General features: G+C 53.2%; 8 protein-coding genes across 8 annotated transcripts; 5 read left to right on the top strand and 3 right to left on the bottom strand.

The window, feature by feature from the left end:
- Positions 1-567: 567 nt before the first annotated feature.
- J4E92_003188 (uncharacterized protein) lies at positions 568-4,858 on the bottom strand (the record flags this gene model as incomplete). The annotated part of the gene is made up of 7 exons (XM_051494587.1): positions 568-612; positions 668-952; positions 1,009-2,097; positions 3,359-3,736; positions 3,786-4,314; positions 4,369-4,526; positions 4,577-4,858. 7 exons carry the CDS (start codon positions 4,856-4,858, stop codon positions 568-570), a joined length of 2,766 nt encoding a protein of 921 aa, XP_051354880.1.
- Positions 4,859-6,073: 1,215 nt separating this feature from the next.
- On the top strand, positions 6,074-10,457 carry J4E92_003187 (uncharacterized protein; the record flags this gene model as incomplete). The annotated part of the gene is made up of 4 exons (XM_051494586.1): positions 6,074-6,250; positions 6,303-6,464; positions 6,512-10,145; positions 10,204-10,457. The coding sequence occupies 4 exons, from the start codon at positions 6,074-6,076 to the stop codon at positions 10,455-10,457; spliced, it is 4,227 nt and encodes a 1,408-aa protein (XP_051354879.1).
- A 630-nt stretch (positions 10,458-11,087) lies between these two features.
- Positions 11,088-12,189, top strand: J4E92_003186 (uncharacterized protein; the record flags this gene model as incomplete). Its single annotated transcript, XM_051494585.1, has 2 exons — positions 11,088-11,517; positions 12,128-12,189. 2 exons carry the CDS (start codon positions 11,088-11,090, stop codon positions 12,187-12,189), a joined length of 492 nt encoding a protein of 163 aa, XP_051354878.1.
- A 1,683-nt stretch (positions 12,190-13,872) lies between these two features.
- Positions 13,873-14,284, bottom strand: J4E92_003185 (uncharacterized protein; the record flags this gene model as incomplete). The annotated part of the gene is made up of 2 exons (XM_051494584.1): positions 13,873-14,149; positions 14,199-14,284. 2 exons carry the CDS (start codon positions 14,282-14,284, stop codon positions 13,873-13,875), a joined length of 363 nt encoding a protein of 120 aa, XP_051354877.1.
- A 365-nt stretch (positions 14,285-14,649) lies between these two features.
- SNF7 (ESCRT-III subunit protein snf7) lies at positions 14,650-15,435 on the top strand (the record flags this gene model as incomplete). The annotated part of the gene is made up of 3 exons (XM_051494583.1): positions 14,650-14,830; positions 14,883-15,087; positions 15,144-15,435. The coding sequence occupies 3 exons, from the start codon at positions 14,650-14,652 to the stop codon at positions 15,433-15,435; spliced, it is 678 nt and encodes a 225-aa protein (XP_051354876.1).
- An 895-nt stretch (positions 15,436-16,330) lies between these two features.
- On the bottom strand, positions 16,331-20,098 carry J4E92_003183 (uncharacterized protein; the record flags this gene model as incomplete). Its single annotated transcript, XM_051494582.1, has 1 exon — positions 16,331-20,098. The coding sequence occupies one exon, from the start codon at positions 20,096-20,098 to the stop codon at positions 16,331-16,333; it is 3,768 nt and encodes a 1,255-aa protein (XP_051354875.1).
- Positions 20,099-20,902: 804 nt separating this feature from the next.
- J4E92_003182 (uncharacterized protein) lies at positions 20,903-21,762 on the top strand (the record flags this gene model as incomplete). Its single annotated transcript, XM_051494581.1, has 2 exons — positions 20,903-21,380; positions 21,455-21,762. The coding sequence occupies 2 exons, from the start codon at positions 20,903-20,905 to the stop codon at positions 21,760-21,762; spliced, it is 786 nt and encodes a 261-aa protein (XP_051354874.1).
- A 1,283-nt stretch (positions 21,763-23,045) lies between these two features.
- J4E92_003181 (uncharacterized protein) lies at positions 23,046-23,973 on the top strand (the record flags this gene model as incomplete). The annotated part of the gene is made up of 3 exons (XM_051494580.1): positions 23,046-23,373; positions 23,425-23,532; positions 23,588-23,973. The coding sequence occupies 3 exons, from the start codon at positions 23,046-23,048 to the stop codon at positions 23,971-23,973; spliced, it is 822 nt and encodes a 273-aa protein (XP_051354873.1).
- Between the last annotated feature and the right edge of the window lie 31 nt (positions 23,974-24,004).

Raw genomic sequence — 24,004 nt, 5'->3', positions numbered from 1 at the left:
AGATCTAGATCGACGCGGACCAGCAGAGCTAGCTTGCATGCGTACGTGCATACGGGAGGGAAGATCAGACTATTGCGAGTAGACGCATGGGTCTTGTTCACCGGAACCTTTTGAGAAAGTACGGGATGGAGGATTTGGGGCATGTGGAGATCGTGAAGATGGGCAGGATGGGTGGGATGGTGTAGTGGAGTGGAGTGTCACCGGTTGGAGGGGCGATCTAGTACGTGTCCTTGGTAGTGATTTTGTGGGCGGTTGGGGCATGATGCCTTGAGTGGGATTTTTGCGTGTGCTGCATGTAAGGGAAAAAGATGAATAGGCCTGCGGTCTACATTAAGATGCAAATGTGCAAAGAAGGAAATCTGAGAGCGTCAAGAAGGATATGTAAGCCAGTGGGTATCATCGAAAAGGTGTCAAAGTCACGATTGACAATTCGCGTACGGAAGACGTGATGAGCACAGAAATGGAAGAAGTGAGTTCGAATAATTAAAAAATCGTCTGTGGATACCATTATCGATGCGCACGTTATGTCACCTCGCATGTGTAACTATCGTGAGTAGAATCCGGTATCTACTTATTGACATGATCCAAAATGACCTCTAGCGGCTTCTTATCCTACAACAACATTAGCACTCCAAATCAATCATCCAATCCCGGAGATAAAGCTTACCCAAAGGATATAAGTACACTGCTCCCCCCAATCCCATCTATCCCGCTCATCCTTAAGCTTGATATCGAAACTCCACACCAACCTCGCGAGTATGAGACGCATCTCAGACCACGCGAAGCTGACACCCACGCACTTGTGTCTGCCCACCAGGAAAGGGTGGAACACATCCATGTCATCTTCGTGATACGACTTTGGGTCCAGAAACCTTTCTGGCATGAAGGAGTTTGGGTTGCGGAAGTTGTAGGATTGGCGATAGGCGGAGAATTGGTTGAAGGCTACGTAGGTCTGTTGAGGAGATGTTAGAGAAGAAGCTATAATTCAAGATCAAAGTAGTAGCATACCCCTTCAGGGACCCATTTGTCGCACACCATGTCGCCGCCTGCAGGTGCGATACGGGGGACTCCGATTACGACAGGAGGGTTGAGGCGCATGCCTTCTGAAATGACTGCGTTGAGGTATGTGAGATTGCATGTTGTTGCCACTGTGATATCACTCTCTTTCTGGAAAGTCTCCCTGATCTCCGCGGTGAGTCGATGCAGCACACCCTTGTGCTGTACCAAGGATCTGATGATAGCAGTCAAGGCACTGGCTGAAGTCTCACTCCCGGCGAAGGCGAGTACGAGAAGGTTGATCCCCCACTCAGGGCCTGTAAAAGGATCTTTTAGGTCGCTGTACTTCTTGGTCGGCGTTACCCAATCCGGACGCTCCGTATCCATTGCGATCCTCTTCCGAGCCTGTTCAAAGCTCATCTTCCGGTGTTCCATGCTTCTTTGCAAGATGCGCTTGGGAATAATGTAGCGGAGCAACTTGTCAATCGGCGGATACATATTGGTCGATTGGATCAACGCAAGCCCTTTACCGAAGTCTTGGGAAATGTCGACCCAGGCATGCGCTTTGCCGTTCGCAACACAGTCCCAGGACTCGCCGTATGTAAAGTCGCCGGAGATGTCAAAGGTCAGATAATTTAGCCACTTCTCCAGATCGAGCGTCTTTCGTTTCTTGAGCTGTGTCATGAAGAGGTCAACGTAGCTCTCAATGACCGGTGCCTGTTCTTTCAAGATCTTCTCCGAGAAGCCATTCGCAAACGCTCGTTTGTATCTTGCGTGGTCGCCTTCATGCCAGTTGACGATGGAGTTTGGATCCGTCGGGGCCTGCTTCTTAAAAGAAGTGCGGTTACGCTCGAATGGTAGATGGCCAGGCCGGGTGACGTAGATCTCTTTCAACGCACGGCTGCCGGCATACGAGAGCTCGTTGGGAGCGACACGCACGACAGATCCATATTTGGTGTGGAATTCAGTGAGTCGTTTGTGGATCTCGCCGCGGTGTGTTGAGACGACATGCGGGATGCGGAAGGCTCGCCAGAGTAGTGGACCGGGGTAGTGGCGCAGCGGATGGAGGAACGCGTTGTAGAAGCCGTACACAAACGCGGACTTTGTATGGTCAGTGCTGGACAGGAACAACCCTGAATCTGGGGGACTCACAATCAAGACAAGCAATACGCTTGCTACTATCGGATGCGCCCCGCTCGGTAACAACGACGACAACGGGAAGCCAAGCGCGGTGCGATCGCTTGTGTCTGGCATCGCAAGGTCTGCACGAAGTCGGACAGCTTAATTTTAATCTTCGATTGTAATTCTGCTGGGCGCTCTCATTGCGATAGAAAGGATCGCAGTTGGTGATGGTATATACTACTCGTGGTCATGGGGAACGCGTAGTGCCCGTCTTAGTTCCCGGCTTACCACCTCGGAGCCCCGATGTGACCTTCCCTCTTTCGAACATTAACTTTCGTGATGAACGATACGCACTCGGGTGATAGATCTATTAACCCGCGTGACTTCTTTGATATGTTAGAGATCGATCGATGTTGGATAAGAAGATCTCGCGCTGTGTACACAATTGAGGTGTTCATCAAGAGTGACAAAAAGATCTGATTGTAGTATAGGTAACTGCCTACGACTCTGTTCTTTTGAACTTCGGGTGTGTTGCGAAATTGCTGCAAAGGACATGTGCGAAACGAGTGTTCAATTTAACCAGGTGATACAACTTTTACCCTGTCCAAGGAAACAATCAAATGTGTACCTGCAAGCAAAAATGCGCATAAGATAGCGAACGGCCCTGACGCCTACATTGCCATCGCATCTATTCGGAATCCAATAACCTGTTGCCAACGGCCGTAAGATGGAATATAACTCCTCGGCCCCGTTCAACTCCTCCTTGCATGGAGTGTTTTGCCTTTCCCTAGCCGAGAGCTTCGATGTACTTCTAGTCTCGTGATACCGCAAGCAAGCGCTCACATCAAGTACTTCGACAGGGACAAGAAACACCTCAGGCGGGGAAGATAAGGATGTACGAATCAAAGGCTGTGAGAGGTGACATGCTCAACGCTGATCCAGCACGAGACGGTGCAGGTTTCGCGATGCCGAATTACTGCCTATACCACCGGCAAAACAGTGTCTATCATGGTCACCATCAGCATTGTACGAAGTACGAAATACGAAAGATGAGTAATTGGTATTTGATGCTAGTCGAAAGTCAACAACAACAAGCCTTCAAGGCGAAAACCTCCGACCTTACATTTGATTGAAGATGGTCCCGACATCCAGCAGGGACCTTACAGAATCCCCCGTAACCTCTATATACTTGCCTAGATCCGCTATCTAATAGAAAACGCGTCTTGTCCCACTATTGTACTTCGCTGTTCCACCTCCTCGGCTGAGGTGGTAAGCCGTTGGCTGATGGACCCCGACTACCCGGTCTGCTACCCGGACCGTCTACAGATGGCGCAGGTCGCATAGGTAGATTCATGACATTGGAACTGCTCGATGTCCGTGTAGGGTATGAAGGTCGTCGTGGTGCTGGTTCGGGGTCACCGTTGGCTACTCTTTGCCTAGGGTCGCTTGATTCACGCTTGTGGGGAGGAGATCGCTCGCGGAGCTTCTCTTTGATATCCGCTGCAGGGGCGGTGGGGGCGAGGTGAGATTTGCGCTTGTTGTGCTCGATCATGGATATGGCCCATGCTTCCAGGTTGACAGGAGTGCGCTTTGCGGCTTGAAGGAAGGCATCGTGATCCTGCTGCGGTTAGCACACTTAGACATTGATTCCAGTTGGGACACCTTACGTATAGCTCCTTGGGAGTTGGTCGCTCCGCTGGATCCTTCATCAAACACTTCGCAATCATGTCCTCCAGAATGGATGGGAAGGCATCGCTCTTTGGTAGCTTGGGTGAAGGTTCCAACACGATTTGCTGCAAGAGATCCAGAATACCTTGAGGGCCTCCAGCTTCGTCATCATCCGCGCTTCCAGAGAATGGAAACTTGCCAATGGCCAACTCCATAAGTGTCAGGCCAACACTCCATACATCCGACTTGACGGTGTAGGGAGAACCTTGTATCCGCTCTGGCGCCATATATGTGCCTGTTCCTACGAAAGTCTCGGCAATAGACCCCTCGAGCTCACTTGAGACACCAAAGTCACACAGCTTGATGTTTCCTTTTGAGTTGACGAGGATGTTTGAGGGTTTGAGGTCGCGATGCATGATGCGGTGGGCGCTGTAAAGGTAGGCGAGGCCGCCGAGCACGGCTTCTGAAATCTTTCCGAGAACGTCGACGCGGACGGGTCCGAATGATCGTGAGACCCAGTCAAGCGACCTGGCATGGAAGTTAGCAACTCACATCGTGCAGCAGGAAGCAGCTTGCACCTACCCCACGTCCATGTACTCCATGCACATGATGACATCGCCGGAAGGGTTTTGGAAGGCGCCATAGAAGTCGACAATGTAGGGTGAGTTGCAGTCGTGCATGATTCGGAGTTCTCGCACGATTCGTTTCCGGACTTCGTTCTTGGCCTCGACGTGGATAACCTGCCCTTGTCAGTCTCCTCGTGCCGTACACGTCCTGGTCTGCCACTCACCTTCCGCGCCATGATGACCTTGGTAGCAGCATGCTGCACCTTGCTGACTGTTCCTCCATTTCCGTGACCCAATTCGCGCAGCACTATCAGGTCCTCGGCCTTTAGGTCCAGCTGGAACTCAACACCAATTTCCAGGGTATCCTGCTTCTCGTCGTTGGCTCGGGCGCCGGGTATTTGGGCGTCCCCGGCGGAAGGTGCGGGTTTGGGGGCAGGAGCGCTGAGGGCGAGACCCTTGACGTTCTTCCTCTTCATCGTCTTCTGCTTGAAGGACGACTCGGCCATCTTGAAGGTTTGCGCCGGGCGCTGCTGTCGTGTGGGTGAGGGTGGACGGATGCAGCGACTGCGAGGCAATGGCTACTCTGCGAAGAATACAGAGCCCAAGTGTGTAGGAGGCCAGGTGCTGGCTGTGGTTTCGAGTTTGCCGCCCGACGCTGGGTCGACGATGGTACGCCAATGACGGAAATAGCCCAAAGGAGGACAGCGTCTATTGGTTTGTCCGTTTCCGGGCGCCTGACTTTAAAATGTGCAGGTGGGCGAATGCAGGGACCGATTGGAATGGCGATGGCAGTGAATGGAGGGCAGTGTCTCGGGCGTTGTTGACAGCAAACCGGCTCAGGAGAGGTCGTGGTCGTGTCAGTATCCAGCGCGAGTGGGGCGCGCTGGTGGGGTTGCGGTAGCGTCCAACGTCTGTAACTGAGTCTGCGAGGCTGCAGAGGATGCAAATGAGCAGCGAGGCAGCGCTGTCTTCGAGAGAAAGAGAGCTGTCAAATACTCAACTTCTCCAAGGGATGCGTCTTTGATAAGTCTGTATACACTATACGATGCCTTGTTCAGGAGGTTTCAGAGTCGCATGGTTCCTCGTCGCCATGCTTCACCTGCTTCTAGCGCAGAACTTCAAAGCGCGTATCTCGAATGCGGCCATGTGCCTGGCGTACAGACCAATCCAACGTCGACCGTTTGACATGCCAATCACTTCCACGAAGTACATTCGAAAGAACCGCATTTCGTGACCGTTGCCTTGAAGATGTTTTCTTGCAAGCTTGGTGGTGATGATTAATCTGTGCATTGGAGCTTGAGTCGTCGCTGCATCCCTAGTATATCTAAGCTTAATCCTCTTCAAACACGTCCTCAGTACATGACTAGATACATGTAGAAGACGAGGCTAAGGAAGCCCACGTGTTTGATGCCCGCACCTGTAGCATGCTGTTCCGAGTCGGGTATGGTCACCTTTTGTTGATGGTAGCCGCCTAGCGCGTATCAGGCTGTCACGTGACAAGCGTCAGTGCGGCCGAAAGTTAACGCGGCCGTTGGGTGCGCGAACCTTTGAGAGGCTACTTCTGCCCTCCTTCTCTCCTTTACCTCCATTGCGCCCGAATTTCCCTCCCGCTGAATCGCCGCAGTACGACAACCTCTCTGCCGCAAAGAGCTAGCCGAAATCGCCCATCGCGCGCCATCGCCAGAACCATCAGTCCACGCGTTGTCCTTGTTTGAATCACCATGGCGGAGTTCTTCGACACAATCGCCGACGTAGGCAGCGACGAGGAGGAGGATGAGGACTTTGATGGCGAGGCTGGCGACGCCGTTGAAGCCAGGCCGAAGAAGACAAATGGCACAAATGGCATCGACGATTCGAGCGAGGAGGAAGATGACGATGACGAAGACAGGCTGCGACAGGTAAGCTTGGCCACACTGGCTGGAGCATCTGCAGAAACTAACGGACATATAGGAAGGCGAAGGCTTCATCGCAGACGAGGACGAAGAAGACGAGATCGCGGAGCGCAAACGTCGGCGCAGGAAGAGGAAGAAGGACCGTCACGAGGAAGAGGCCCTAGATGACGAGGATCTGGACCTGATCGGTGTCGAGGTTGAGCGCCCGGCAGAAGAACAGGTAAGGCATACCGCGCTGAAGCGTGGACACCGCTAACATAGGGGAAGTCGAGGTTCAAGCGCCTGAAGCGTGGCCACAAGGAGCGCGTCAAGTCCCGCGGCGTCGACGACATCTTCTCCGACGACGAAGTAAACGAAGACTACGACGAGCCGCGCGGGCGCCTTGGCGACGAATTCGACGACTTTATTGAGGACGACAAGTTCGAAGACGAGATCGAAGACGACCGCGACGTCACACAACCAGGCATAAACCTGATCACAAAGGGACTGCAAGCTGCAGGTCTGGACGAGGGAGCAGAAGAAGACTACAGGGCTGCCTTTGGTGATGGCACAGATTACGACTGGGCGCTGGAGATGCAAGAGGCGGAAGAGGACGAGCAAGCTGGTGAAGGACGTGAGCTTCAACTCAAGGATGTCTTCGAGCCATCGCAACTACAGGAGCGCATGCTTACGGATGAGGACAACGTCATCCGTGAGACCGACATTCCCGAGCGACTGCAGCTAGCCCGGAGGTCCTTCAAGGAGATCGAGCTCACACCAGAAGTCATGCAAGCACGCTTGACAGAAGAGGCCACCTGGATCAGCAACATGCTGTGGCCAAAGAAGGGCCTCCCCCGCTACTTTCTACAACCTTTCGAGAAGGCTGTGCGCAAGGTCCTGGAGTTTATCAATCTCGAAGACTACGAAGTGCCCTTCATCTTCAACCACCGCAAAGACTACCTTATCCACGCCCCAAGCGATAACGACGATTACGACGACATAGACAACCCGCCGCCCATGGATGCGCGACCAGAGCGCTTGCTGAACCAGGCCGATCTGTGGGAAGTATTCGAATTCGACCTCAAGTTCAGGGCCTTTGCAGAGAAGCGCGACGCCCTCAAGCAAAACTACGAGAACCTGAAGAGCGTATACTCTGACATCATTGATCCCGAGATCGAGGAGTTGGCCGCCAAGGCCATTACTATCGAAGAAATCCAGGAACTTCAAGATTACCTGCACTACAAGTACTCGCAAGAGATCAACGAGGTCCGACAAGAAGTGAACGGAACACAGAAGCGCGCCAACAACGCGCGAAGCTTCTTCGATAAGTTGAGGAGCGGCAAAGCCAACCAACTCGTCAAAGCGATCGGTATCACACCCGAGGACTTTGCGAAGAAGGTTGATGGGTCGAACCGAGGCGCGCATTCAATTGAGGACCCGCCATACAAGGTTGAAGAGCTCGCCGACCAGATGGCTGACGCTCCAGAGACTGGCGCCACTCTTCTCAGGTCTACGAAGCTCTTGTATGTTCAGGATTTGCAAATGTGCTCACGCCTCCGTCGATACTTGCGTGGTAGCTTCTACCAGAACGCCCAGATCGACTGCATTCGCACTGACAAGGGCATGCGAAAGATTACAGAGGACCACCCCTACTACGAGTTCAAGTACCTACGTGGCGTTACATTCTCCGATCTTCAAGGTCGACCGGATCTCTTTTTGAAGATGTTGAAGGCCGAGGCGGAAGGTCTTGTACAGGTCCGAATCTCCATGGGCAACTACAGGAACTTCAAGACAAAGCTTGAAGAAAAGATCATCTCCGAAGGTGTCAGTGAAGTCTCTGACACTTGGAACGCCCTCCGTAGGGAACTACTCGGCGCGGCGCTAGACAAGCTACAGATTGTCATCGCCAATGGTGTCAAAGAAACTCTGCGTGCTCGTTGTGAGGATGAACTCGCCGCATCAGCAAGAGAGAACTACTACAACAAGCTTGATCAAGCGCCCTACAAGCTAAAGAGTGCACCTCTCGGATCTGTACCCAACGTTCTCTGCCTGACCAACGGTAAAGGCCAACGTGGAGACGCGATCATGTGGGCTTACGTCGAGAACGATGGGCGGGTACTTGAGCACGGCCGCTTGGTGGAGATGCGCCTTGGAAATGCGGAGCGCGGTATTCCTGAAGGCCAGGACATCGACAAGTTCGTCGACGTGATTCAGCGCCGTCGACCAGACGTGATTGGTGTCTCTGGCTTCTCGGTCGAGACACGCAAACTGTACAAGGACCTTCAGGAAATCATCGGCCAGCGAGGCCTGACTGGCCCAGCCTACGAGGACGAGGACACCGGTGAAGAGAGGAACGAGCCACTGGAGGTGATCTTGGTCAACGATGAGGTCGCTCGTCTCTATCATACGAGTGGTCGGGCTATCGCCGAGTTCCCCAAGTATCCCGCGCTCACGAGGTACTGTGTTGCTCTCGGACGGTACCTGCAAAATCCATTGGCGGAATACGCATCACTCGGCAAAGATATCGTTTCGATACCCTTCATCCCCAACCAAACCTTGATACCACAAGAGAAGCTCCTGGACCGACTAGAGACCGCGATGGTGGATATGGTCAACCTCGTGGGTATCGACCTACCGGAGACGTACGACGACAAATACCTCTCAAAGTTGATTCCTTACGTGTGTGGTCTGGGTCCTCGTAAGGCCGATCGCTTGATCAAGGCCATTCAGGCCAACAGCGATGAGATTCTGTCACGATTCGATCTCCTTGGTGTGTCTGAGTCTAGGGACCTCAAGGCAGCCATGGGTCCCAAAGTCTTCCAGAATTGCGCCAGTTTCCTTTACATCCCCTACGATTCAACGGAAGAGTCCTCCGACTACTTGGACTACACCCGTGTACATCCAGAAGACTACGATCTTGCCAGGAAGATGGTCGCTGACGCCCTTAACATGGACGAAGAGGATGTTAAGGCCGAGACTGACGAAGGTGGACCCAGTGCCGTTGTCAGGAAGATGGTGCGGGAAGAGACTACCGATCTGGTCAACGACCTTGCACTGGAAGACTATGCGGCGGAGATTGAACGCAACTTTGGACAGCGTAAGCGTGCAACGCTCGAGACTATTCGCGCTGAGCTCGACAATCCTTACGAGGAGATCCGACAGATCTTTGCGCTGCTATCTGGTGCTGAGCTGTTCACGATGTTGACTGGTGAGACCGAGGAGACTCTCTATGAGGGTATGGTCGTACCCGTTACCATCAGGCGAACATTCCCAGACCACATCGAGGTCAAGCTGGAATGCGGCATCGAAGGTGGCGTCTCTGAATCAGAGTTCCCAGAGGGTGTTGGCAGTGGCGGTCAAGAACCTCGCCACGTCTACCAGAGCCATCAGATCGTGCGCGCACGTATCGTTTACCTCAACCGCAAGGCTCTCACTGCACAACTGTCGCTCCGAGATGATCTCATTCGAGCGCCAGAGAAGAAGCCCTATAATCGCGCAGCTGGTGAGTGGGATGACGCACAGGAAGCTCAGGACAAGAAGGCTGCCGAGAAGGAGAAGGAAGTTGCCTCTGGTCGGCCCAACCGTGTCGTCAACCACCCTCTCTTCTTCGCCTTCAACACCATGCAAGCCGAAGAGTACCTCGGTGGTAAGGAGACCGGTGACTTGGTCATTCGTCCATCCTCGAAGGGTTTCGACCATCTAGTCGTCACATGGAAAGTATCTAACAACGCATACCAACATCTCGACGTTCTCGAGATGAACAAGGCAAACCAATTTTCGCTCGGAAAGCAGCTCAAGATTGGAAAGCACACATACTCCGATCTCGACGAGTTGATCGTCAACCACGTCGAGGCTATGGCACGCAAGGTCACAGAGATTACACGAGACGAGCGATTCCAACCTGGCACACGAGAAGATACTGGTAAGTTTATCGCATCACCCACCTCTCATCCTTGAGACACAAGCTAATCCCCTTACAGAGAAATGGCTAGAGAACTACTGCGAAGCCAACCCTTCACGCTCCATGTACGCCTTCTGCAGTATGCCCAAGTACCCCGGCCACTTCTGGATCTGCTTCCAGATGAGCGCCCGCGGACCCAAGGGAGCCTGGGGCATCAAGGTCGTCCCCAACGCATTCGAACTCCACAAGAACGTTTACCCCGATATGCTGGCGCTCAAGAACGGCTTCAAGCTGTTGATCAGCACGGCTAGCAAAGCGCAACCCAGGCGCTGAAGGAACAAAAGGATTCGTTGGCAGTCTTATTCCCGGGTCGCGACGGAATTCGGGGTCTTGGAGCGCTCCGAGAACGTGTATTGGTAGTTTTTTTGGCTCGCGGCTCTCATTTTTGTCTTCGTTCTCTTCACATCAGTCATCTTGGGATCATTGCATAGCCTTACTTTGAAAAGGGCTACTAAAAGAATTACTACTCATAATACGGCGCTCTTTGGGAGGCTTCCCAATGTGTAGAGATATCATAAATTGGCATTTTGTTCTTCCTATACCCCCGCGATAACATTGATGGGTATTGATGACTTGACGACTTGGTATAAAGCCGCACCGATCTTTGCCTCCATTGCGTGAGACTATTCTAAAGTTGCACTTCCAATGATGAAGGGTTCTGTGTCACTTCCGAGATCGACAAAAGATCGTATGACGATGTAACCCAACTTGTGTGTCGCAAATGGAACACAACAGATCTCTCGACCTATCGTCTTCGCTAACATTTGTTCGACCCGATCATGAAACTCTGTACGTCGTGGTATGTATCACACCAAGCCCATCTCCTGCTTATAAAAAGACACCTCACGCCCCCTCGCGCCATCTTGAACGAAGATGCTCGTTTGTTATTGATAACTCGATCCAATGGCCACGAGAGACGACTCAGCAGATATTGAAGCTCTGAACATTGGCGATGCCTCAAGCATACCGAATAAAGAGGTCAAGAAGCCTCCTTTTACACCCCCGACACCCGGTGAAGTACCCACAGACCCACTCCATGATGTGATCGTAGGGTATCCCAAACTTGCAGGTCGCATGGGCGTCATGCCCGAGATGGCTATGTTCAAACGTTTCGGCTCACTTAATGCTCGAAATCTATTGTACATGCAGAATGAACTCATGTATCTGGAGATGCAATTGAAATACATCGAAGCCAAAGATCAGGCGTCGGACGATGGAAACAAGGGCTTGTACGGATATAACTTCTTCTGGATGAAACACTCAGAGTCAGACGAGAAAGGCAATGAGCAGATAAAGCTGGTCATGAGGATGCGGAAACTACTCAAAGAATATAGTAAGCTTCAGCGAACTTGTCCATTTCAGCCGTTCCGTAATGCTTATATTTTTAGACAAAGCGCTCATCCAACAGAGTACCATTGCGCAGATGAAACCTCCCGACCATTTTGATATCGGATACATACAGAATTTCCTGTCAAGCGTTCACATGGAAGAGAAGTTGTGCGGACTCGACTACGGCGTTTGGGGCACGATTCACCACCCGCATTCCTGGGATAGAGAACTCGTCTGCCTTCGACCGCGGCAGGACATAGATAAGTTCTCACGGTGGATTGGAAGTCGCGCAATTCATTGGGTGTTCAGATTGGGCGGTAGGTGGTTGAAGAAAGATCCAAGGGTTGGTACCGTGGCTGTGCAGCATCGGTCGGTGTTTACGTTCACGATGTGGCTCACAACTGCGATAGCCTCTGCTCTGCCCGTGATATCTATCATCATTCTGGTCAATATGGAGAGCACTACGGGCAGGTTGGCTGTGATTGCGGGCTTCAACTTCATCATCTCGGTCTGCCTGGTTTTGTTCTCGGAAGCCAGAAGAACAGACGTTTTCGCTGTGACCGCAGCGTAAGTCCACAAGTCATTTTTGAAGCCACTGTGCTGACCTATCATAGTTTTGCCGCAGTTCAAGTTGTCTTCGTCGGCCAGGCGCTTGACAGAGGACCACAAGAAGTGAAGATCGTTTCACAACATGGTCTAAGATGTGATTGCTAGGTTGTTTAGCAATTCAATTACAATGAAGCATGGTTTCTCAGACTATGCATTGCTAAAGGAATCATAAACATACGTCTTAATAAGACACGTAACACGTGAAAATGAAATCTTCTAGTACCTTGTTCGGTGGGCGTAGATATCGTATTCCAGGATAAATACCAAGCTGTGCTACTCTAGCAATGAGATGACAAAGTGATGATGATAGATAGACCCAAGAATACCATAAGAATTTCTATGTCTAAGCTAGCCTCTGAGTTAGTGTGCCAACTAGCAATCCGTATCAATCTAGCAGTACGCGATCACAGTCAATGCTACTGGTTAGAAGGCGAATGTACCAATGTATTGTTCATCCCCGAACGAGTCGATACGGTCTACAGGAGTTGCGAGCCGTCTAGTATTGATTGAATAGTGCTGTGTAAGTGTACCGTCAATGCATACATCAGTACTTAGAAGCTCTTTTCCCTCGTCGATCTTGCTATGTCTCATGGAACATCTGCACCTTTCTCGATCTTTCGTCCAAATGAGTCCACGAAACGATCTTGCGTCTCTTGAGATAGGGAAGCTCCATCGCAGAAAGCTGTCAGTTGGGTATGGCGGCGCTTCCTTCCAAAGTTCCTACCGCTAAAGCGGTGAAGAACGTACTCAGGGTTGAGCTTCACTTACGTTGTATTCGAAAGCGGGGCTCTCCATTATCTAGACACCGAAAGTCGGCTTCACGTCGCCGTTGATCGTAAGGTAAAGGTGAGAGATGCTCTCAAGGTGAAGGTGAGTTCGTCAGTGATGTATCGGCTTCGTCGACGCCAGCGAGTTCCAGTAAATCCTCCTCTCTACTCTCACATTTCTATCTATAAACTAAATCCGACATGGCGACACCTTCTGGAAATGCCGGTTCTTTCCTTCCAGCTCCAAATACAACCGGTAAGTACTAAGAGCCTTGCCTCATAGTGATCTTGTGTAATAGACAGAGCTAACATTGTGGATTTAGGAAATCATCATGGCCAGAATCAAACTTCAGCCGCAGGTGTAGATGTAGGCCTCCGATTTGTTCGCCTCATCACGAGTATTAGACGCTGATCTATCATCAGGCTGCCAATGTGCAAAACACGCTTCGTATGGAGCCCTTGGACCGTCGTACTGGCGGCGGTCATAGTAGCCCTAAAGACAAGAACTGTGGTATGTGTGGCAACTACGCGAGTTAACCATCAAATATACTGACGGAGTGATAGGATGCTGTGTAGCCATGTAGTGGGAAGCGCTGCCAGACCAAGGTGGAATGGTTGGAGATGGAGATGGAGAAGTTGGAGGTATGAGGGGTGTATTTACTGGATTACTAGGGTTTCGGTACTAGATGAAGATGGGATTCTGAAAATATGCAGTTCAATACCAGTGATCCGCTGTAGCACTCTTGCAATCCTACAAACCTTTACATAGCATTCTCTTTGGCGATAGACCCTGGAAATATCCCCCGTGAATGCTAGTATGTAGAGCGAATAATTGTGGCATATCTTGATGGAATCAGGGTGCTTTCACCAGCTTGCCGTAAGCACTGTGGGACGGCTTTTCTCCTGGAGGCTTGTAATGCTTCCAATCAGAGGGCGACGTCCCTGTAGTGGTACCGCAGAAGCATTTGCAGCCCGATTGTTCTTCAAGCAGCAGCTTTGCGCGCCTCGACGGCCTTCTCATACACCTTGAGGTCGACGTTGCCAGCGTTCCAGACGGTGACAGCTTGTACGAAGACACCTTTCTCCTTCCTGCGCTCAACATAGCCGATGACATTGAGCCATGTCCCCACGTCTACGTTGAGTTCCTTAATTCGCTCGAGCACATGCTCGATATCGAGATTCGCGATGACGGGCGGATCAGACATCGGATAGTTGTGCTTGAGCCGCAGTGTCGCGGTCTTAGTGACGTACTCATCGATGCTGCGGCGCAGTCAGTCTCTGTGGCAGCTATGGCTTTCACTCCAAGTACCAGCCCAGAAAGCGGACTTTGGTGCCCTGCGCACATGCGGGCAAGTCACTTAACAACACCAGACTCGAAGCAACGGGACCAGACATTGTGGTTGGAGGAGGGCGCGCAGAATGCGGTGGAAACTAGAGCCGCGGCCGAAGTGCACGGATGCACGTGCCATGGTTAGCGCAGACGACATCATACCCTCGTGCATCCAGGCCCGATTCATGACCAGCCAGGCACCCTTCAATCACGACCACGCCGCCGCTGCAACAACTCAACCCTCTGCGCAACGCTCGCACCTACCGTACTTCTAACATCTCCCGCATTCCCACAAAGTACGTTCGAGCCACCCACCATCCCCGCAGCCCCGCCATCCCACTCTCTGATAGGCTCCGAGTCTCCTGCATCGGCGCCCGATAGGACCATACGACCGACGGTTGCTAACTAGAACCCTCAGGACAACTTCAATATGAGCGGCTGGGGCCTGGGCTGGTTTGGCGGTGGCCAGGCGAAGAAGGAGGCGCCAAAGAAGGCCATCCTCCAGCTTCGAGGCCAACTTGAGATGCTGAACAAGAGAGAGAAGCACCTGCAAAACCAGATGGATGAGCAAGATGCGCTCGCACGGAAATTCGTCTCTTCCAACAAGCAAGGTACATCCAGCTGGATTAGGCTTCCTGGCACGTTCGCTAACGCCTATTGCAGCCGCGAAATCAGCGTTACGGCGAAAGAAGCAGTTCGAGCACTCACTCGAGCAGACGAGCGCACAGATTATGACCCTAGAAAAAGAGATCTACTCCATCGAGACGGCCAACATCAACAAGGAGACGATGGAAGCTATGAAGAGCGCAGGAAAGGCCATGAAGGAGATACACGCCGGCCTGACCATCGACAAAGTCGACAACGTCATGTACGTCCCCTGCACAACCAAATACCCACAGACCAACTTGCTAACAAGACGCGCAGGGAGGACCTGCGCGAACAACACGCAATCGGCGAAGAAATCAGCGAAGCCATCACCTCAGGCGTCGGCGCAAACGGCATCGACGAAGACGAGCTGGACGAAGAGCTCGCCGAGCTACAACAAGAGAAGCTCGACGAGCAAATGCTCAACACAGGCAACGTGCCCATCCACGACGCCCCCTCGTCACAGAAGCTACCGCAAGCGCCGAATACCAACATCAAGGCCCCGCAGCGGGTCGAGGAGGACGACGAAGAGGAGGAGCTGCGGAAGCTGCAGGCCGAGATGGCCATGTAAGCGCGCGTGCGGCGACGGCTCACACTATCGCTGTGTCATGCGAGCATAGCGACTGCGGGAAGCTGGGACGGTTTTCAGGCGTACGGCGATATCAGCAGAAGCGGCATCTTGGGCTTTAGCTCCTTCTTTCCTATATATAATCGCAGCATTTGGGTCTTGGATTTTGTGAAGAGGCACTTGCTCTACCTATGAGATAAGGTGGGATATATCTTGCAATCATACTCTACATTTGGAAATTCTGACTTACAAACTTGCTGTGCTTTTCTGGAGGCTATCAATCTGAGTTCTCAGCATGCCGCGGCCTCTGGGAGGACACCGTCAGGCAACTACTCATTTCAGATTAGGCATCGACACATGACAGAATGGACTCCTGAACGCGCGTCAAAGTCGAGATGGGGCATCTTCAGGCTGCTGTCGAAACACTAAAGACTAACTCAGTCAGGCAGTTTAACACCAGGACTCTACACATCACACAATGAGAGCAAAGACATATACGCGTATATACATATTTGATTTTTTGAAACGACCCGATACCGTCGTCGTTACTGCACTATCATCTATCTACTCGAAACAGTCATGTATACCATAACGCATATATCCCATATCGACGTAAAAAAAGACTTACGCGACGAAAAAATCCACTTTTGATAAACCCATGAACCCCCAACCAAGCTACGCTGTTCAAGGGTATCATAATCAATGAGTTGGGAGGGGCAAGCCAAAATGCTTGCCGCTTAAGAACGCCGAATGTCAAATGTTAAGGTCCATAAAGAGCTTGGAACGCGGATCAGATGGGGGAAGAGATGAACGACGCGCACATACTGCAGTCGGGCGACGAATGCAGTAATAGTGGACGGAATGTTTGTCAAAGAGCAAAGGACCAGAACATGGAACACTACTCAGTCTTCTTGGGTGCGTCTTGGCTCTCCTCTGGCTTCTTCGCTTCGTCCGCGTCTGGTGTGTTGTCTGCGGTCAACTCGGTCATTGGACGCCGCATCGGGGTACCCGTTTGAACTGCTGGTGACCCAGGAACTGGCGTGATCGGCTCGACGCTCGGGCGATGCGAAGGCATAGCGGCTACGGGAGGCGCTGGTGCCGCAGTTGATGGTGTAGCGGCCGTAGGCGTAGATGGTGATGCACCGGTCATATTTGGCGTAAATTTGTGCGGTTCGCTATTCTCGCGTAGCGGAGCTGGAGACGCACTGCCTGTCGGATGTGCAGCTTGGGGCGGAGGCTGGTATTGCTGAGACACAGTGTTCGCGGCAGCACCCGCAGCAGCAAAGGCTGCCGCAGTACTTGCTTCGTCTTCATCCTTGACATCAGGTGCCCTTTTGACGTACTTGTTGATGCTCTCGACTCCGCAAATGGATATGAGCAACTTACGCTCAGGTTCCGTCAAAGTCGACTCAGGTACAGTCCTGTCCACGCAAGCTCTAATCGCGTTGTCCACCTTCTTTTGCTCTTCGGGGCCTAGGCACTGCTCAAGATAAGTCTTCCTATAGGCTTCAAGCTGACGAATGAGTTCCGGATGAACCCCGATTGGGTAACGTCCAGACGGATGAGGCGCCGCAATATCATTTGTCGAACCTTGACGCGAGGGTGGCTGAGGCGGGGGCGGGCCGTAAGGTGATGCCGAAGATTGCGGCTGCGACGCCGAAGGAGCATTCGACTGCTGGCCCTGTGGGGGATATGCCGCATAGGGACGAGGCGGTGCAGGACCATACGGGCTGGCGCCGGCATTGGCATATGGCCCACCGTAAGGGCTCGGTGCCGAGGGTCCGCTGTACGGCGACTGTTGTGGGGCGGCCGTGGGATAGAGGACGCCATATTGACCACTTGAACCAGCTGCTGAAGATGCTGGTGGAGCCTGCGGGTTAGGCTGCGGATACGGTCGTGGAGGGTTCGGGGCGGGTGGACTTCCAGCTGTATTACCACCGCCGCCCCAAGGAGAAGCGTAAGGCGAGGGATGGGGCGCGTTCTGGGGCGTGGCCGACGCAGCTGAGTTACCTTCGTTGCGAGTCATGCTGGGTGGTAAGCGAGGCTGCGAAAGGCTAGGCGGCAGTCTGGGAGGTGGCTGTGGCATCGCATGAGGCATGCCCGGGTGGTATCCGTACCCAGGCTGAGGGTACGGCTGATAGCCGTTTGGTGGTTGGTAATACGGTGGTCGCGGGGCATGGTTGAGCGGAGGACTGGCCTGCCTCTTTCTGCGCTCCTTTTCGATCGAGACTTCCGGGTTGATTCTCCAGAGGTAGCCCTTGCCCTCTTTGTCGCCTTTCATGAACGCATCATGCTGACCGAGGTTGTGACGTACACTCGATTGCCAGCCGCTGGTCGTAGTCTTGAACTTGTACCAGGGATACTTGCGCTCTATATAAGTATAGATGGATTGAAGGTTCATCTGGCCCGTCGGGGACGACGAGATTGCCTCATGAATCAAGACGACATAGTTGGCCGTGGGGCGCTGAAGCTGTTCTTCGGAGTAGTCTTCGATGCGCATCTCAGGCGAAGGAGTTCGAGGTGGTCTGATTGGTTTCGCCTGCTTGTGGAGGCCGGACAAGCCACCATCGCCCTGTTCTGTCGTCTCGATAACGGCGTCGTCTTCGCCGTCGCCAGCGTTCGATTCCTTGCGCTTGGGTGCCTTTGGCTTGCTGATCGGTATTGGGATATCAGCAGGGTCAATGCCAGCGGCTCTGGCCCTCTCAATATCCTTTGCTTGTTTGATAAGTTGCGAGCGCTGGCGCTTGGACATGATGCCGTCTTTGGGTGGTCTGCCAGGTCCTTTGCGCTTCTCGACAACATGTCCAATCAGGTTCCGTGGCAAGTTGTGCTGGATGGCCATCTCTTCGGTAATGAGGCCATCGATATCTCCTCCGGCTTCAAGTTCGCCTTCGTGTGGCTTGCGTAGTACCGGTGCAGTATCGTTCGGCGGAGGCTTGCTTGGTTGTTCGGGCTTTGGAGCCGCGGGAATGTCCTTGACGGGCTCCTCGACTGGCGTCTCAGATTTGATAGGTGCCTTCGCGGGGGTCTTGGCTGGAGCTTTGCCCTTTTCTTTGGGCTCTTTGGGTTCCTTAGGCTTCTTGGGTTCTTCAGGTACAGCCACTTCCTTCTCTTTGGGTTCCTTTGGTTCCTTCGGCTCTCTGCGCTCCTTCTGGACCTTGGGCTCCTTCGCGGACTCCCGAATCGCCTCTTTGAGCTTCGCTGTATCCTTGACTTTGAGCTTGACCTTCTTTGTTGGCGGCTCTTCAGGCGTGAGTTCGCGGTGCTGATGCTTCCTCTTGTGCGCCTTTTTGCTCTCCTTCGAAGGAGCGGGAGGCAAGTTCTTGATTTTAAGCTTGAGACTTGTCTTCTGGCGCGGTTTCGGAGCAGGCTCCTCGTAATCGTCCATTTCCTCGTCAGCGAGGCCATCGTCGTCGTCGCTGTCACTGACAGGATGGTGGTAGTAGACATGTCGTGGGTTGACGCTCTGCTGGTCTTCGCTCTCGGAGCTGATGTGCTCATCGCTTTCCAGTTGACCGTTTCCATTCTCGAAAGAGAAACTCATGGGACGTGAGCCCGACTCCTGGCGGTGGCGTTGCTGCTCCGTGAGGGCAACGTCGGGGAGGAAGAAGTGTATGTTGACAGCGCCGAGCTGCAGATGATCACCATGGTCCAAAGGTATAGTCTCTCCCCGGGGATAGAACTCGCCTTCGTGGTGCAGGCCGTTGTTGCCCAGCACTTTGATGCAGAAGTGGCCCGCGTCGAAATCGAAGAAGATCTTGGCGTGTTCTCGTGATATGCCCTTGGGTCCCAGTGAGCCTGTCTTGGCCATGATCTGCTGTGGATGTATAGGTACGAACGGACAGTCGTTCGGGTCTTCGGGGACATGGCCGTCGAACTGGGCAGGCACTTCGGGGAAGGCTTGCATGATCATGTCCTGCGGCGCGCGTTCGGCAGGCTTCTCCTCGCCTGACTCGCCCGTGGGGTGTGAATTTGAGCTGAGAGAGTGCGATGCATTGCTCTGGCGACGCTGCTGGTATTCCATGGGCATCGACTCGATGGGGGCGCTGAGAATGCCACCCTTCTCGGAGATGACACTGCGAGCACCACGCCGATCGCCTTTCTTCTTCTTCTTTTTGTCCTTCTTTCCGTTGACCTCATCCAAGCCATGCAGGTGTTCGTTGGCGGCCTTGACGTGACCCTTCTTGTGTAGTGCCTCGGCCTTGATGAGGCGCTTCATGTCTCTATGCGCGAGATCGAGGTTGCGGCCCAGGGTGATCTGGTAGGTGTGCATGTAGTAGGAGCCGTCATCGAAGCGCAGACGCGCAAAGGCTGTGAGGCGCTCGTTGGTGGTGGTGGGCGGCATCATGCCGAAGGACTCCATGGGTGGATAGGCGGAATTCATGTCCATGGGCATGCCGCTCATGTCGGCGCCATTTAGGTTGTTGGACTGCGCGAAGTCGATGGGGGTGTCGAGAAGGCGCAGTCCGTTGGTGAGGGTGTTGTTCATCAGGTCGTGGCTGGCCGGTGGATTCTCGCCGCCGAGGGCAGGCATGGCCGACGCATCGCTGGTCGCGGCTGCCATGTCGGGAATGCGCTTGTCGGGAGCAGGCGAGGCAAGGGCGTCGGGGGTGTCATATTGGGGGCTGACATGGTGTAGAAGCTCGTTGGAAGGGGCTACGGCCATACTGCCGCCGCCATCTTCGTTGGGAAATGCGTAGTTGTAGGTGGAAGGGTACTGGAAGAAGTTCACGGAATGGAGGTCAAAGATGCCGTCCTCTGCACATGGTTAGCGGCGCGCTTCTTTTTCGCCCAGCAAACCGCGTCGCGGTGTCGCGCAATACATACGAGGGAAGCAATCGTTGGAGGGCGCGACAAAGCTGTAGCTGAATGCGTCCGCCGATAGGAAAGGGTCTGCGTCGTGCTGTCGCAGCGGGTTGGTGTCTTCGGAGGATGTCGGTCGAGGCTGCCCATGAGAGGCTTGCGCCGGGCCTAATCCTGCTGCACGTGGGTCTTGGCCGCCCATCTCCGCATCAAGGTCCGACGGCGCCGATGCGAAAGATGAACTCAACTCTCGAGCCCGTTCCATTGATAGCTCCTCGAAATATTCTTCAAAACTGAAAGACGAGTGTCGCGATATCGGCAGATCGTCTGCTGTCTCACCTGGTGAATCCATTGTCAGTACATTTGCTCTGGGTACAGCAAGAGCGGGCGGTAGCGGTAGCGGTGCAGGCAATAGCAAGGCGAGGATAGAGTGCACAAGAAGGGCGAGGGCACCTCTACAAGAACGACGGGAGCCTCAGATCAGGTCATCAAAGGTGAGCCCGTTCCGGCACATTTGGCCGTCACTTTTTGGTAGGGAAAGAGCCAAGCACTGAAAGTTTCCACCCAGAACCGCGACCCAGGCCAATCGCAGGACCCTTAAAGCAACCCATACGTGTGAATTACCTGCCAGTCCCACCCCTGAGGCCCTGGAGGACTTGACAGTGATATGCCCCCCAAGAAGAGAGCCCAACAAGGCGCGCCTGCCAGGCCGGCGGCGTCATCTGAACCAGCGAGACAACCCCCGAACTGGCCTCCCCTCGCTCCGCTCGTACCAGAAGAGGACCTTGCCCTGCACGAAGTGCTTCCAAAGCAGATTGTAACCATTCCTAACTTCTTCACGGCTTCGCTATGCAAAACCTACGTGTCTTTCCTCTCCTCGTTGCCATTGACGACAACGCCTGGAAAACCGAAGAAAGGCGATGCGGTGAGAGTCAACGACCGCTATCAAATAGATGACCCTGCGTTCGCTGAGCGACTATGGAACGACACAGGACTAGGGAGGCTAGTCACCGCCGATGCGGAGGAAGGGGCGCTCGGCCTCACTGAAGCGCAGCGGAAAGAGCTGTGGGGCGGCGAGGTGGTGGGCCTCAATCCCAACATCCGTGTCTATCGGTACTCCAAAGGCCAGTTCTTCGACCAGCACTGTACGTCATGACTACTTGGTCACTCTGCCCAACTCATCGGACGGTCGTGACGAAACCCATGCTAATGGAGCCAGATGACAATTCCAACAACGTGACCATTCAGGCTCCTGCATCACCGGCTGTATCAACGCGCACCACCTGGACCTTGTTGATTTACCTCACCTCACCGGCCACGGGATGCATCGGTGGAGAGACTGTCTTCTACCCGGACCCGCCTAAGAAGAAGAGCCGAGACCCTCCACCTGAGCCTTTCGTTGTCGACCTTGAAGTCGGCCTCGCGCTGCTGCATCGACACGGCCCCGACTGCATGCTGCACGAAGGCCGCGAGGTAACGAACGGAGAGAAATGGGTCATCAGAAGCGATCTATGTGTCAAGCGTTGAGTCCACATGGCTCTCCGGTACCGCGATTCGTGGTCGCTTCTTCTTTCTCCATTTGTGAACACCAACATTCACTTTTGGAAATCGACGACCACCTATGCGTGAATAAGCCATACTTACGAGGCTGCGTATATTCTGCCGAAGTCTGTCGCGTCGTGTCCTGCTGCAGCGTGTGGCTGTGTATCTTGCGTACTCACTTGCAGATGCGATTAGGGTATCCTTCTTTTGCAGACTACGCTGCAGTCCTGCATTCCATATCTCTAAAACGTAAGAGATCGGAATATCAGGTCAAAATGTCTCTTAGAGAGCACGACGGGTGCACGCATGTAGGTGTAGCACAGCGGGAATGGTATGGCTATCGGTAATCCTGTCGTACACCAGCGCCGTGCAGTCGACGAAAGTGGTGGTAAATACTTACCGTGAAGTCGTACAAGACATGACATGGCTACAGCTGTCACACCATGCGGCAGGAGTTTGAACGAAGTACAACCGTGGTTCCAGTTATCGTCTGGTTCGCTTTCCATGTGTGGTATTCGCAACCTGGCATATTTCACACCCCCACAGTAGCTTACCGCACATTCCAATATTGCAGAACACCCCTTTTTTGTCTTCAGGCGCTTCACCAACCTCCTCGATACAATCTCTTTTGTTTCCTGGCTCTTCAAGCTTTCGCTGCTCATAAGACGGTCCCTTAGCAACGTCTTTACATCCTCTACTCGTGTACTTCGACACAAATAAACGAGCCGGCTCCTCTCGATCCATATCGACATCTTCATCGCGGCTGATACGCTCAGCAAGCTTCCACGGGGGCTCGAGATACGAACAGAGTGGCGACGGCGCGTTCTAAAGCACGAAAGCCAACGTCGGCTGCAGTTAACAAAATACGAATGTTCATGCTCGATGTTTGGATTGGGTTTCAGCCTATCCTCGCTTGAGGCGGAAGACGAGATGGCCTCATACTCTTGGCGATTCATCGTCGGTTTCATCTCGGCGCTTTAACGCAACAAGGATTAGCTTACGGACACGCCCTTCCAACATCCCGTTTCATCGCCCTCGACTCACGCCTAAGACTTCCGATTGAGCTATCGCCGGCGTCTACAATGAGTGGGGAGGGTGGACGCCGCCAGGAACGACAGCCTCGACGTTTCGGTGTGGGCCGGCACGTTTGACATGCGAGTACATCTGTACGGAGGCCGCTGCTGCCTTTGGCTCTCCAGCTGCGCTCACTTCCGTTTCTAATATCAAATTCCACGACTGACCTGGTGTCACTTATTCTATCGATCGACATGATGGAGCCACAACACCATTACGCAGATGTACACTCACAGGACCATCACCACGATGACGACTCGTCGACAGAGGTCGAATCCTTAGTTGGAGGAGAGAAGCAATGGGCAGCTGGCGACTATCACAGAAGAGCACCATCATCACGAAGGAATATATTATGCCCACCGCTAGTGGCGGCGATGCGATGGGTGCTGGTGATAGGACTACAACTCGTAATCATTGGGCTCTTGGCTAGAGACCAAGGCATGCTCGATTCCACAAGATGGAAGGCTCGATCAACAAGCGCAAACGATGTTGGCGGCGACATCACCGGGTGGTCACCACATAGTAAGACTTACCGTACAGCCCAGGCCCGTACATCGACTAACCTAAATGCAGTTCCTACGCAGATCACCAAGTTCGAGATTAATCAGACATTCGCGCCATACAACACATCAGAGTTCTTCAAACCAGAAGTACTTAGAGCATGGAACGAGCTGTTACCTGGTATGCCTTTCTCTGGCTTCACTCTATCGTGAATGCTCACTAACAACTACCACAGTCGGCATGGGCTTCCAAAGCATCCCCGATCCAGAGAACTACCACGACCTACCCACCCCCATCGTCTGGCCCAACGCCACTGTCTTCACGACATCAATGACCCATCAGCTTCACTGTCTATACGCTGTCGTCGCCGTCTACTCTGGCATGACATCCGGCCACGAGCTTGAGGAAGACCACCACTGGCACATGATCCATTGCTTCGACTACATGCGCCAAGCTATCATGTGCAGCGCAGATATGGCTCTCGAGGGATTGGAGACAACGTTCCCTGATCACAACGGTGGCAGCGATGGATGGGATAGTAAGCATGTCTGCAAGGACCCCAAGATGGTTAGGGAACGGCTGGAGAGTGTGAGGGCGTATGACGACCAAGAGATCTTTTGAACGGGTCGTACGTCAGCACACGTTAATGGCC

The sequence above is a fragment of the Alternaria infectoria genome, assembly GCF_024043175.1.
Source record: "Alternaria infectoria strain BMP 0036 chromosome Unknown scaffold_4, whole genome shotgun sequence".
In the NCBI taxonomy this organism is placed as follows: domain Eukaryota; kingdom Fungi; phylum Ascomycota; class Dothideomycetes; order Pleosporales; family Pleosporaceae; genus Alternaria; species Alternaria infectoria.
This window is presented reverse-complemented; position numbering and strand designations above follow the sequence as displayed.